Source organism: Ictalurus punctatus, chromosome 15 (genome assembly GCF_001660625.3).
Source record: "Ictalurus punctatus breed USDA103 chromosome 15, Coco_2.0, whole genome shotgun sequence".
In the NCBI taxonomy this organism is placed as follows: domain Eukaryota; kingdom Metazoa; phylum Chordata; class Actinopteri; order Siluriformes; family Ictaluridae; genus Ictalurus; species Ictalurus punctatus.
In genome coordinates, this window is record NC_030430.2 from 10,307,698 (window position 1) to 10,320,352 (window position 12,655).

The 12,655-nt window shown below is 41.0% G+C and overlaps 1 protein-coding gene across 3 annotated transcripts in view; it reads left to right on the forward strand.

Moving 5' to 3' along the window:
- The window catches only part of slc2a4rg (SLC2A4 regulator), a 66,901-nt gene continuing 54,246 nt past the window's right edge, over positions 1 to 12,655 (forward strand). For all 3 annotated transcript variants that reach the window (XM_017486741.3, XM_017486742.3, XM_017486743.3), the window contains exon 1: positions 1 to 502. In XM_017486741.3, coding sequence (XP_017342230.1) covers positions 227 to 502 — 276 coding nt within the window. In that variant the 5' untranslated portion in view covers positions 1 to 226. The remainder of the gene's footprint in view (positions 503 to 12,655) is intronic.

A 12,655-nucleotide genomic window follows, 5' to 3' on the forward strand; every position in this document is an offset into this window, starting at 1 on the left:
TGGAGAGTGGGCGTGGCGTTGGTTCTTGCAGGGGGAGAAAAGCAAAACAATCTTTTCCTTTTACCAGCTGCATTTTGTGTTGTTTTAGACGTAGTGCGATTTAGTGTCTCCGTCGAAAAACTGGGCTTTGTAGACAGGACACTAATTTTAAATGTATCTTTCCTTGCTGGGTTGTAAAATCTGTCGACATCTTATCCGTCTTTAGATCCACTTGGCCTGTTTGAAAATGACTTCGAAGCGCCTCCTCGATAAGAAACCAGCCGGTGTGAGAGGGACCGGCGCCGGTAACTTCGTGTATGGGGGAAATTACTGCACTAAACACAACGAGCATTTTTCAGCGAAGACTGGCGGAATCAGAACAGGAAAGAAGTCACCCGTAACGGTTAACGGGTTTGACACCCAAATAGTGGATACCTGCTCCCTGCAAGAGTCTAGCAAAGAAACCTGTCCTAATGGAAACCAGTTGGCTTCAGGTCCAGAGAAGCACTACACCAAAAAAAAGGTGAGTAATCTTAAGTAGCCTAAACATGCCCGACTGTTACTGTAGTGTTGTGCATGTATCTGGTGTACAGAAAACTGCACATAAAGATCAACATTTCTCCTTAAAACTACACAGTCGTGTCACAAAGTGCTTAAAAAAAGTCAGCGGTTGTTTATCAATAATACAATGTTGACAATTATTTTCTTTACTAAAGCACAGTTGCAAGTGATATGCGTTTGTTTTAAGATGGCGACTTATACTTGTTCAAAGTTTAAGGAGAGGAAAAGAGGGCCGGACAGCCTCTCCCCTCCCCCATACTGAACTCCATGCCGGTAGCTGCTGCTTGCACACGTAGAACTGAGAGGCAAAAGTGTTTCATAACAATTTCTGGGTGGCACTAATCATCGGATAGAGCGTTGCATACGTGTTTTAACTTATTTAGACTGAAAATGTGCGTGTTAGTCAAGTTTGCTCGTTTTGTACAGTAGCTTCTGTAGGCGTCACGCCCCCTCAGACTAAGAATGCAGCATCTGCCTTACCCGCCCTAACCGCCAGGGGCGGTGCGAATCGCTCAGAAACTTTCTTGTAAAAATGCTCACGCGTGCCTAGGCCTACCAACAGTCAGGAAATTACTGATGATGCAGTATTCGCAACATATGATTCTGTCATACAGTCCCATCTGTGGGAAATTATATTACCTTGTGCCTAGTGTTACCGGAATAGACTCCTGATCCAGCTCCTGATAAAGTGGTTACTGAAAATGAATCAATGAGTGACTTCTGTCATCCATCCATCCTTTTCTTCTTGATTCAGAAACATGTTGGACCACTTGTACACTATATGGAGCTCTGTGGTTAGTAACAACTTGTTACTACAGTCAGAGCTGTAGTATAGTAAGTTTATCTCAAAGCTAAGTATCTCAAGTTCCCTTCTGCTGCTGTGAGTGCATTTTTCTTATGTTCATGTTCTAGTATGTTTTCTTGAGAATGCTGTGGGACTCCTGGGTGCCTGCTAGCTTTGTTTCCCTAGTCAGTAGTGCTAGATTCATTACCTTCACTTAGTATCAGGAGTGATACCTACTGCTAATAAGTGTACCTTTTAATAAGTGTACCTCCGATTCGTCTTTCTTGCTGGAATTTCTTCTGAGCATTCACACTAACAACCACCCCTGGAGTTTTTTAAAAGGCTGATATTGACCAGAAGATGAACTGCCATGTTTAAACTGATAGTTCACCCAAAAATGAAAATTGTATCATCATTTACTCACCCTCAAGACTTTTGTTCGACATGAGGGTGAGTAATTGATAGGGGTGGGGGGAAAAAATCGATTCACTTACAAATCACAATTTTTTAAAATGATTTTGAAATCGACTTTTTTTTTCTCAGAATCGATATATTCATATTAAATTGCTTTATTTTAGTCTTTGCTTATAGACGAGGCGGAGAGAAGTTACCGTTTTTATTCAAGCAGAGGGTGAAATGTATTTGTTGTTATCTATGAATATTACGTGACGTCATATCCCGTTCAATCAGACTTGAGAAGTTCTGGCAGTCGCCAACATATTGATAGAGGCTCCCTGATGCTCACAAATTATATACAATATACTGGAAATCGATTTTTTTTTTTTAATGAGTGCGCATGTTCAAGAGTCCAGAATATTTCTAATGGTAGATGCAGAGAGAGCAAGTGACAAGACGTAGCAAGAGGGTGACAGAGAGCGTATCCTGATTCGTTTCTCTTTCTGCTAACTAGACCTATCAGTTTTCTCTGTGGGTTTGCTTTACAGTCGACCTCTCTCTCTCTTCAGTTCATCCATCAGTTCAGTGTGCCACTATGGTTCAATAACACTGTAGTGTCCAAAAAAAGAAAATACAAAACACATTTCACCCCAAACTATACTAAAGTGTACCCCTGCTTAATAGGGGTGTCAAATCGCTTTGGTCGCTGCACTGTTTGCAACAACAACCTTTTAATTGCACATGGTGAGGTAAATGATTGTAAAAGACATATTGAGGTGAGTTTAACAGGTGTCATTCGTTCGTGCGTGTACCCACCTTGTTCCTGATGCTCCCTGGGATAGGCTCCAGGTTTGACCGTGACCCTGAAGGAAGGATAAGCGGTATAGAAGATGGATGGATGGGATGTCTGCTAGTGATAAAAAAGCAAACAAAAATCGCAGCACATTGCAATATTGAATCGCAATGCTTGTAGAATTGCAATTCTTAAAAATCACAATACATATTGATTCGGCACCCAAGTATCATGATAGTATTGATTCGGTATATAAGCGTATTGTCCCAGCTTTAGTAATTGATGACAGAATTTTCTTTTTTTGTGTGTGTGTGTGAACTATCCCTATAATTCTGGACTCTATAGCAGCCAAAAAGGAGTCATGATAGACCGCTGTCAGCTTGCATGCACTGCTGACAGGTTCTAAAATAGCTATGACAACCACCCTCAAAATGGCAGTGACCCAAGTGGGATTGAAATGTGATGTGCAGCCTACTGCATTGATTACACTCTTTTGCACAGCATTGGTTGTGAATTCACTATGCCACAGTGCAAGAATTTAAAGGAGGTTTTGGACAAATGACTCAGCTACACAGGTTCTAGCTTGATGTTACATGCTTTAGCTAGGCTGACCGATAACAAACAGGTCAGCATGGGTTAGCCACATCCCTACAGTTGATGGTCTCAGCAGATGAAGCTCTACACCCAGATGTGTGCTTTCTAGAAGCTAAATGCAGACATATTGATGTTCATTGAGAATTCCTGCTATTGCACTGTGTGTGGAATGCACTAGTGATATGTTAGCCATTCTACTGCTAGCATTGAAATTAAAACTCCCAGCTGCAGATGTTGATCCCAGTATGAGGGAGGTGATTGGCACATTGCTTTGGAAAGCAGGACACCTAGCCCAGTGGCCCTCTGACAACTTCTTTTTACTTGGTGCCAAAGATGCCCTGAAAGAGAGAGTGCAGTTTTCATACATCAAAACGATTGGCTCAGTGAGGAGAATTGCATCATGGGGATGACAATACCCTCAACTCAGTGTGCAGTAATGTGTTATTGGTATTTTAGTGACGTCACATGCATGATCTCTCCCAAAATAAGTGGAATCACAAAAGTACAGCAACAAATACATGTGACATATCCAAAAACTCAGCTCAATGAGGAGAATTGCATTATGGGTATTTTACTGACGTCACGTGATGTCTCGTGCACGTTAACCCCCAAAGTAAGTTGAATCACAAAAGTACCGCAACATAGACATGCACAGGGCTGGGAGAGTTACTATAAAAATGTATTCCATTACTGTTACAAATTACTTTGTAAAAAATGTAATGAGTAACGTAATCCAAATATCACAATACGAAAGTAATGTAATCTGATTTCTTTTGGATTACGTCAATGTCAAATATGTAAAGAAAGTCAAGAGAAAAGCAGTATGATGGAAAATACTTTAATTTGGCGCTTATTTTAGAGCTTAGAAACATGTTCAGTGTTTGGATTTGTTTTAAATAAAATAAATAAATTTGTTGCTCATGTGAGTCACAACTGGCAAGAGAGAACCAGAACTATGATCATGCAGCTATCTATATTCTGTTGTGTTAAAAGCAGGGCTTCAGACAAAAAAAAAATTATTAAAAGAACAATTGGCTCCTATAAGAAAAAAAAAAAAAACAAGTGCCAAATGATTTTTTATTTTATTTAATTTTTTAATTTTTTTTTAAAAGTGCCACATAAGAATGAACTTGCGTTTAAAATTTATAAAACACTTACTTAGTCATCCTGTCATGTATGTACGTCTGGCCTCCTTTTACAGTGTTAGCATTTTCTTCCAAGTTCACTTAAAGTGGGAACTGAACATCTTTTCCAATTTGAGAACTATATACAGTAACAAAGAATTGTTCTTTACAGAGAATCTGTGCCAGTGGCACTGACCATAATTATGTTGGTATCACTTGGCCACTGAGTGTAGTTTGGCCTCCTCCTCTGTTTTGGAGAAAGCCAGTGTGTGACTCATGGTTCAGGATCCAACTGTTCAAGTGATCGGCCCTCTTTGCTGATCCTGATGAAGTCTTTCAAGGTTGAATTGTGTACTTTTGATTTTATCCTGTTGTGAGCTGACAAGCCACATTCACACTGAGCAGCCAAAATTGGTTGGACAAGCAGTATCTCAACTAGATGCATTCTGCTCAAAGCACATGCTGTGTCGTTGTCATACATCTTGCACACATCCAGTCAATTTTTCTTCATCAGTAATATCTGAGAGGTAAATTTTATTTTTAGCTTCTCCCATTCGGTCTTGTCTAGTAATTCACATGCACGAGACACTGCTTGTGCTAACAGTGGTTTTTGTGGAGCACTCTGTGATTACATGGTCGCAAGCTTTTTTATGCTTTTGACTATCGCCTGTTTTCTCACAGTCTCTTTCTTGAAATGGTTTGTTTGGGTAATGAAAACCGTTTTCCCCACTATTTCTCTGCCTGCTTTGGACTAAAAGTCACAAAACATATTCTGTGTGCAGTGATCAAACCTGAGCCATGCGAACTCTTGAATCCAAGAAGTCTTAAAGTGCTTGCACTTTTTACTTGGGCGTTCACTGATTGACACGGAAAGACGATTTTCTGCGTCTCTGTCGTTTTCTATCTTTCTCATGCTGGCACAGCTGGAGCCTGCTTTTTTATTAGCAGTTGTGCCATCAGCATTGGTGCTTGACAGAGTTGAGGATTGTTTGAAAAAGTCAGATATTTTTTGTTTTGACGCAGAAAGCTGATCCTTGCTTTCTGGATGATTTTTTTTATTCATTCAAGCTCTGACCATGGTGCTGGAAGGAACAGTTGAAGATTATTCTGGCCTTCCCATTATGATGCACCATGTGATGTGGAATAAACCAGCATTCTGTGGTCTTGTCTGACTCCTCTGATGATCTCTTCACAATGTAGCCTGCATATTCAAGCTTTCGAATTTCAGAGCAGTAGGTTTTAACCTGCTCTGGATTCTTTGCCAGCTTTCTGTTGATATTTCTGAGACTTGGGAGCGTAGCCTCTTTGTCTTCATGGAGCAAGATGATAGGAATATGCCTTGGTGTAAGCAATGGTGTAGCGTACTGCTGAACATGTTCACTCTGACTGTAGCAGACTGTAAGAGGTTATAGGATTATTGGTCCTGCTTTGATCTTGTGTTCAGCCTTTCACTGTATGGCAAGGTATCGATTTGCCATAAGAGCACCACATGTTGATATAGCTCATGATGTAGTGGAGTTGTCGTAATGTGCAGACATTGTTGCTGGCCTCTAGGGGGCTGAATCGGACACATTGGGCCTTGTAGTATCCAACCAAGCTTGTTCCCTTGCGTATAGGCTGGTGGGAGTCAGGAGATGTGGCATATGGGACCCTATGAGGAGTAGGGGTTTTACTCTGTCTACATGTAGTAGTGGTAGACCTTTCATGTGACGATATGCTTTTTGGAGCGCTGCCACAGGGTAATTTTGTTCAGCCAGATATAGACCAGAGGCAGTAAAGGCATTACGGTTTACGACATACCTCTTTGTTGGTTTGGTGATGGGAGAAACCGCCAAGGTTACTGTGGACCCTTCAAGTTCTGTATGACTTGGAGCTCCATTTAGCTTAAGCTGCTGAATTACTGGAGGTAGGACCATGGTTCTGTCATAGCCATCATCAAGAACAGCATGGGCTTCCATTGATTGACCACCATTGTGCAAGAGAACTTTGACAACCTGAAGCATAACTTAGCTTGTGTAAGTTCAGAGGGTTTGGCAGTAGAGATGAAATGGTTACCGATTTCACAACAAACCACAATAAAATTCCCTGATGGTTAGTATTACCGAGTGTCACATTTAAGCACCACTAAAACCGTGCGCGATTATTGTGATTTGTAACACTCTCAGTAAATGCTGTTTTCACACACCCTGCACACAGACGCAGCATACAACATTCAGCATGTGCCCAATGAGTCAGACTCACAGCACAGATCAGCAGGAGTCAGATTTAATTTATCACGTAACAAAAGTGAGGTGAGGTGACTGACAGGAAGAGTGAGGCGAGCTGACTGACAAGATGACGGTGGAAGCTTTGGTTTAATATAAGCACGTTTGTTAATATACTGTTTTGTTGTGGTTTTTCATTAAGAATAATACTGAACCCACCATTCACACAATTGCCACTAATTCGAAAGCAAATGTGAAATGCGCACAGCTACACGGGCATTCGTAAGAAATTTAAAAGCGAGGGGGAAAAGAGGGAACACTGCCAACGAAGCGCCAAAGCCAGTTTCGCAGCAACTTTCTTCTGGCAATCTCTGCAGACAGGGTTTCCATCTTATATTAAGTTTCCCTCAGCATTTTTATCAAATCCAAAATATGACCACACATCGGATTTGGTCCTCTTGGTAGGTTGGAAATTCTCCCATGGGCTGTTCCGCCATGTTCTCTAACTGAACAAAATGATTTGTTACTATAAAAAAGCAAAACGACAGTGGGGGTGGTGCCGTGTGGGCAGGTGATGTAATTGGTGTATGGCCTAACACCGTGTAACACCAGGAACACTGGCTATCACAGCAAGCCTATTGAAAATCATCCATCACTTTATAGTCAATATATAAAACCTGTTTAAATGATTTCAGTGTGTGTAATAGTACATTTTGTACATTTTCAGCACATTTTAACAATATCATGAAAAATACTGATAACCGTAATAGTTTTGGTCACAATAATCGTGATATGAAATTTTCATACCATTACATCTGTACTTGGCAGCTGTCTCAGATGTGTTGACCGCTCTCATGGTGTGGTTCCCTTCCCATATGACTTCGTGGTGTCAGACTGAAACGGAGAGAATAAAGTTTTTATTTGCATTTTTTTTTTCAGAATTATGCAATTAATCATTATTAATTTATAAGAATGCATAAAAGGCAGAACTATTGGTATCGGTTATCAGTATTGGCCGATATCACTCCAAATATTCCGTTGTCTGTATCGTCTGAGAAATTTAGTATTGGTGCATCTCTACTTATTATGTGATTGGGCACTGAAAACTATAGTTGGTTAAGTTTAGCAAGCAGAAGTTTCCCTTATTCATCCATAATGACTTTCTTCAGCTGCGCAACTGTATGGGACCCTTTGTTACCCTATTTTGTGCTTCATAATGCCCCACACATTCTCAATCTGAGACAGGTCAGGACTGCAGGCAGGCCATGCTAGCACCCACACTCTCTGCTTATGCAGTCATGTACTTATAATTCAGGCAGAATGTGGTTTGGCGTTGTCCTGCTCTGGATGGCAGCATATTTTTCTCCAAAATGTGTACATATCTTTCTACATTAATGTTGCCTTCACAGATGTGAAAGTTACCCATGCCGTGGGCACTGATACAGTCCCATACCATGACAGACGCTGGCTTTTAGACCTGATGCTAATATCAGCTTGGATGGTCCTTTTACTCTTTGGTCTGGAGAACACAGCGGCTGTTTTGTCCAAAAACTATTTGAAATGTCAACTCGTCGGACCACAAAACACTATTCCACTGTGCTACTGTCCATCTCAGATGAGAGCGAGCCCAGAGAAGTTGGCGGCGCTTCTGGACAGTGTTAATGTATGGCTTCAGCTTTGCATAGTAAAGCCTTAACTTGCATCTGAAGTTAAGAAGTGGTTTCCGGCCTTGCCGTTTACGCACCAAGATTTGACTGAGTTCCTTGAATCTTTTCATTATATTGCGCATTGTAGAAGGTGAAATGCCCAAAATCCTACCGGGATTGTTGATTTTCAACGTGTTGGATTATCATCTATTGGCAGATTGGCAAACCATGTCCCTTCCTTGCTCTTGAAGGACTAGGCCTTTTTTGGAGGCTCCTTCTATACTATGATTAGACGATTGCCTCACCTGTTTCACATCACCACCTTTTTTCAACTCATCTATTGCTAAATTGCCCCGTCCCAACTTTTTTGGAATGTATTGCATGTATCAATTTCAAAATAAATGTTTATCTTCAAAAAACTATGTAGTTGATTAGGTAAAACATCAAATACCTTGTCTTTATATGTTTTTTGTTTCAATAGAAGTCAAAGTTTTTTTTTATTAAAATGTTACTTTCTGCCCCAATTTTTTTGTATTGGGGTTGTATGTTAGTTTGTCTAATTTCTTTTGAGCCTGTGAAAATGGAGGGACTATGGTAAAAACAAACAAACAAACAAACAAAAAAAACAAATGGCTGTAATTCCGAAACTGTTAATGCAATATTTTTGTTGTCTAGAGTTTACACAGAGTGGTGCAAAAAAGAGAGGTCATGCTGCATACGAAGATGCTTTTCTGCTCACTATGATTGTACAGAGTGTCCCCAATTAGCAGGGGAAAGTAATTAATGGACGTGAGACAGGATATAAGGGGGGAATCAAGGAAGGAAAAAGAGAGAGAATGAGAGGGAAGTGTGCGGAGAGTGAAAGACCGACGGAGAGAACAACGAGAGTACCTGAGCGCAGCATCAACTAGGCGCACGCTGTGTTTAATAGCGCGATTGCTGGAGTGTTCAGAGGAATTGTACTCTGAGCTTCGGATACCAGCACAGAGCGTTCGTTGACTCAACGACTGGAGGGTATTTCTGCTGGGTATCATTCTTCAGTTTCCTGAATATCTCTACTTCCAAGTCATGGTAAAAAGTGTGAGGCCCCGAAGCTGCCAAGCATAACGAGTCAGTGGTGGCTTGCTACTCTCTCTCTCACTCACTCACTCACTCACTCAATCTCACACACACACCAAGCTACAACAGTGCTTTCGCCACATGCACTCAGACACACACATCTCACTTGTGGTGCGAGTTCAATACTTTTCTTCATTTTTATATATATATATATATATATATATATATATATATATATATATATATATATATATATCCTCCTTTACTGATTTTTTTTGTTTGTTTGTTTTTTATTGTTTTTTTTGTATGAGAGATGGACTCTCACGAATCTGCCAAGTTGGAGTGGATCATTGGCTTTGTTGGGGGCCTTTATGCCTTTATTGTTCTTTGTTTCTCGGTTGTGCTCTTGTGTTTTCCTGGTTGTTAAACTGAGAGTATGTAATGTAATATATTGGAGATGATTTTAACAAATACAGTGCATCCGGAAAGCATTCGCAGTGCTTCACTTTTTCCACATTTTGTTATGTTACAGCCTTATTCTAAAATGGATTAAATTCATTATTTTCCTCAAAATTCTACAAACAATACCCCATAATGACAACATGAAAGAAGTTTGTTTGAAATCTTTGCAAATTTATTAAAAAATAAAAAACAAAAAAGCACATGTACATAAGTATTCACAGCCTTTGCCATGACACTTAAAATTGAGCTCAGGTGCATCCTGTTTCCACTGATCATCCTTGAGATGTTTCTACAACGTGATTGGAGTGCACCTGTGGTAAATTCAGTTGATTGGACATGATTTGGAAAGGCACACACCTGTCTATATAAGGTCCCACAGTTAACAAATGCATGTCAGAGCACAAACCAAGCCATGAAGTCCAAGGAATTGTCTGTAGACCTCCGAGACAGGATTGTATCGAGGCACAGATCTGGGCAAGGTTACAGAAACATTTCTGCAGCATTGAAGGTCCCAATGAGCACAGTGGCCTCCATCATCCGTAAATGGAAGAAGTCTGGAACCAGCAGGACTCTTCCTAGAACTGGCTGCCCGGCCAAACTGAGCGATCGGGGGAGAGGGGCCTTAGTCGGGGAGGTGACCAAAAACCCTATGGTCACTCTGACAGAGCTCCAGCGTGTCTCTGTGGAGAGAGGAGAACCTTCCGGAAGAACAACCATCTCTGCAGCATCCACCAATCAGGCCTGTATGGTAGAGTGGCCAGATGGAAGCCACTCCTCAGTAAAAGGCACATGACAGCCCGCCTGGAGTTTGCCAAAAGGCACTTGAAGGACTCTCAGACCATGATGAAACAAAATTCTCTGGTCTGGTGAAACTTGGCCTGAATGGCAACCATCATGTCTGGAGGAAACCAGGCACCACTCATCACCTGGTCAATAAAATCCCTACAGTGAAGCATGCTGGTGGCAGCATCATGCTGTGGGGATGTTTTTCAGTGGCAGGAACTGGGAGACTAGTCAGGATCGAGGGAAAGGTGAATGCAGCAATGTACAGAGACATCCTTGATGAAAGCCTGCTCCAGAGAGCTCTGGACCTCAGACTGGGCTGAAGGTTTATCTTCCAACAGGGCAATGACCCTAAGCACACAGCCAAGATAACAAAGGAGTGGCTACAGGACAACTCTATGAATGTCCTTGAGTGGCCCAGCCAGAGCCCAGACTTGAACCTGATTGAACATCTCTGGAGAGATCTGAAAATGGCTGTGCACCGACGCTCTCCATCCAACCTGATTGAGCTTGATAAGTCCTGCAAAGAAGGGTGGGAGAAACTGCCCAGAAATAGGTGTGCCAAGCTTGTAGCATCATACTCAAAAAGACTTGAGGCTGTAATTGGTGCCAAAAGTGCTTCAACAAAGTATTGAGCAAAGGCTGTGAATACTTATGTACATGTGCTTTTTTTGTTTTTTATTTTTAATACATTTGCAAAGATTTCAAACAAGCTTCTTTCACGTTATCATTATGGGTTATTGTTTGTAGAATTTTGAGGAAAATAATGGATTTAATCCATTTTGGAATAAGGCTGTAACATAACAAAATGTGGGGAAAGTGAAGCGCTGTGAATACTTCCCGGATGCACTGTATAATAAAAAAATGAACAGGGCTCCTTTTTTCTCTTGCATTTCTTTTATGTTGGTGTAAACACTATCTCTCCCTCAGTGGTGGAAGGAACTTCTAACCTCAATCCGGACAGCAGAATCTGTCACTATCTTCAAAAAACAGCTAAAGACACACCTCTTCCGTGAATATGTAACCAACTACTAAAAAAAAATCTTGCTCTGGCTCTTACACCTTTTTACACTACTTTTCTTCTTCTAGAACTCGATTAATGGATCTTGTATGGTTGCACTACTTGTATTGTTCTCTGCTTGATAAATTGCTTTGCTTGTATTTTCTCATTTGTAAGTCGCTTTGGATAAAAGCATCTGCTAAATGTATAAATGTAAATGTCAAGTGGTAAACTTATTTTGAATGTATGTAAATGGGTGGCTTTTAGAGCTTATCTGGGTTTTCTTTTTTGTAATTTTGACAGGCTTTCTCCTGTCTGGTGCCGGAATAATTAATTTGTCAATTAATTAAATTTTTGGTTTAAGTTGTTTTCCTGAAAGCTGCCATGCCACAGAAGTGGCACCCGAACAGGGACTTTTTTTGGGGGGGGGATCCTTCTGCCGGAAGTAAGCATTCCTTCCACTCTCAGAAGTCTGGAGTCCCACCTTCTAACAATGCCATGTCTGTTACTATTCCCTCCAAATCATCTACCCTGTTTGAAAAAGTCACCTCCCCTACATATAACTAGTTTGTTTTCATACCTCACCAATTAGTTGTTCCTATTAGTATTGGAGGCTGGAAAGGAAAGGCCATCGTAGATACAGGAGCATGTTATACTCTTCTCCACGAGAGCATGTGGAAGGAGCTTTCTCCACATGACAACCTCCATCCTTGGTCCCTTAGTCCACACTATTTGGCCAGTGGCGAGGCTGAAGTACCTTTAGGCTGGACAAATATACACTGAACACTTTCACAACAAAAGCTTCATCATTCGTACTGCTGTTCTCACCTCCAAAGACACTTAAAAACGAGCACCAAAAACCTGCTGGAAAGATCCAACAAATCACCACTTCCTGTCTAAATGAAATGTTAGGAGTAGACATCTGTCTTGCAGTCCTCAACAACATGATTATCTCTTGTTTGTGGATTATTTCTCACGATGGGTTGAAATGTTCCCCATGCGGAAGACCAATGCACAGACTGTCGCAACAATCCTCTGGAAAGAGATTCTCACCAGATGGGATGTTCCCAATTTCATCTTGTCAGATCGAGGTACGCAGTTCATTTCATCTGTGTTTCAAGAAATCTGTGCAAAATGACTACCGCATACCATCCACAAACCAACATGACTGAGCGAGAAAACCGTACCCTAAAGCAAATGATCTCTGCATACCCAAAGAACAATACACTTCACACACAGGATGTTTTTTTTTTGTTTTTGTTGTTGTTTT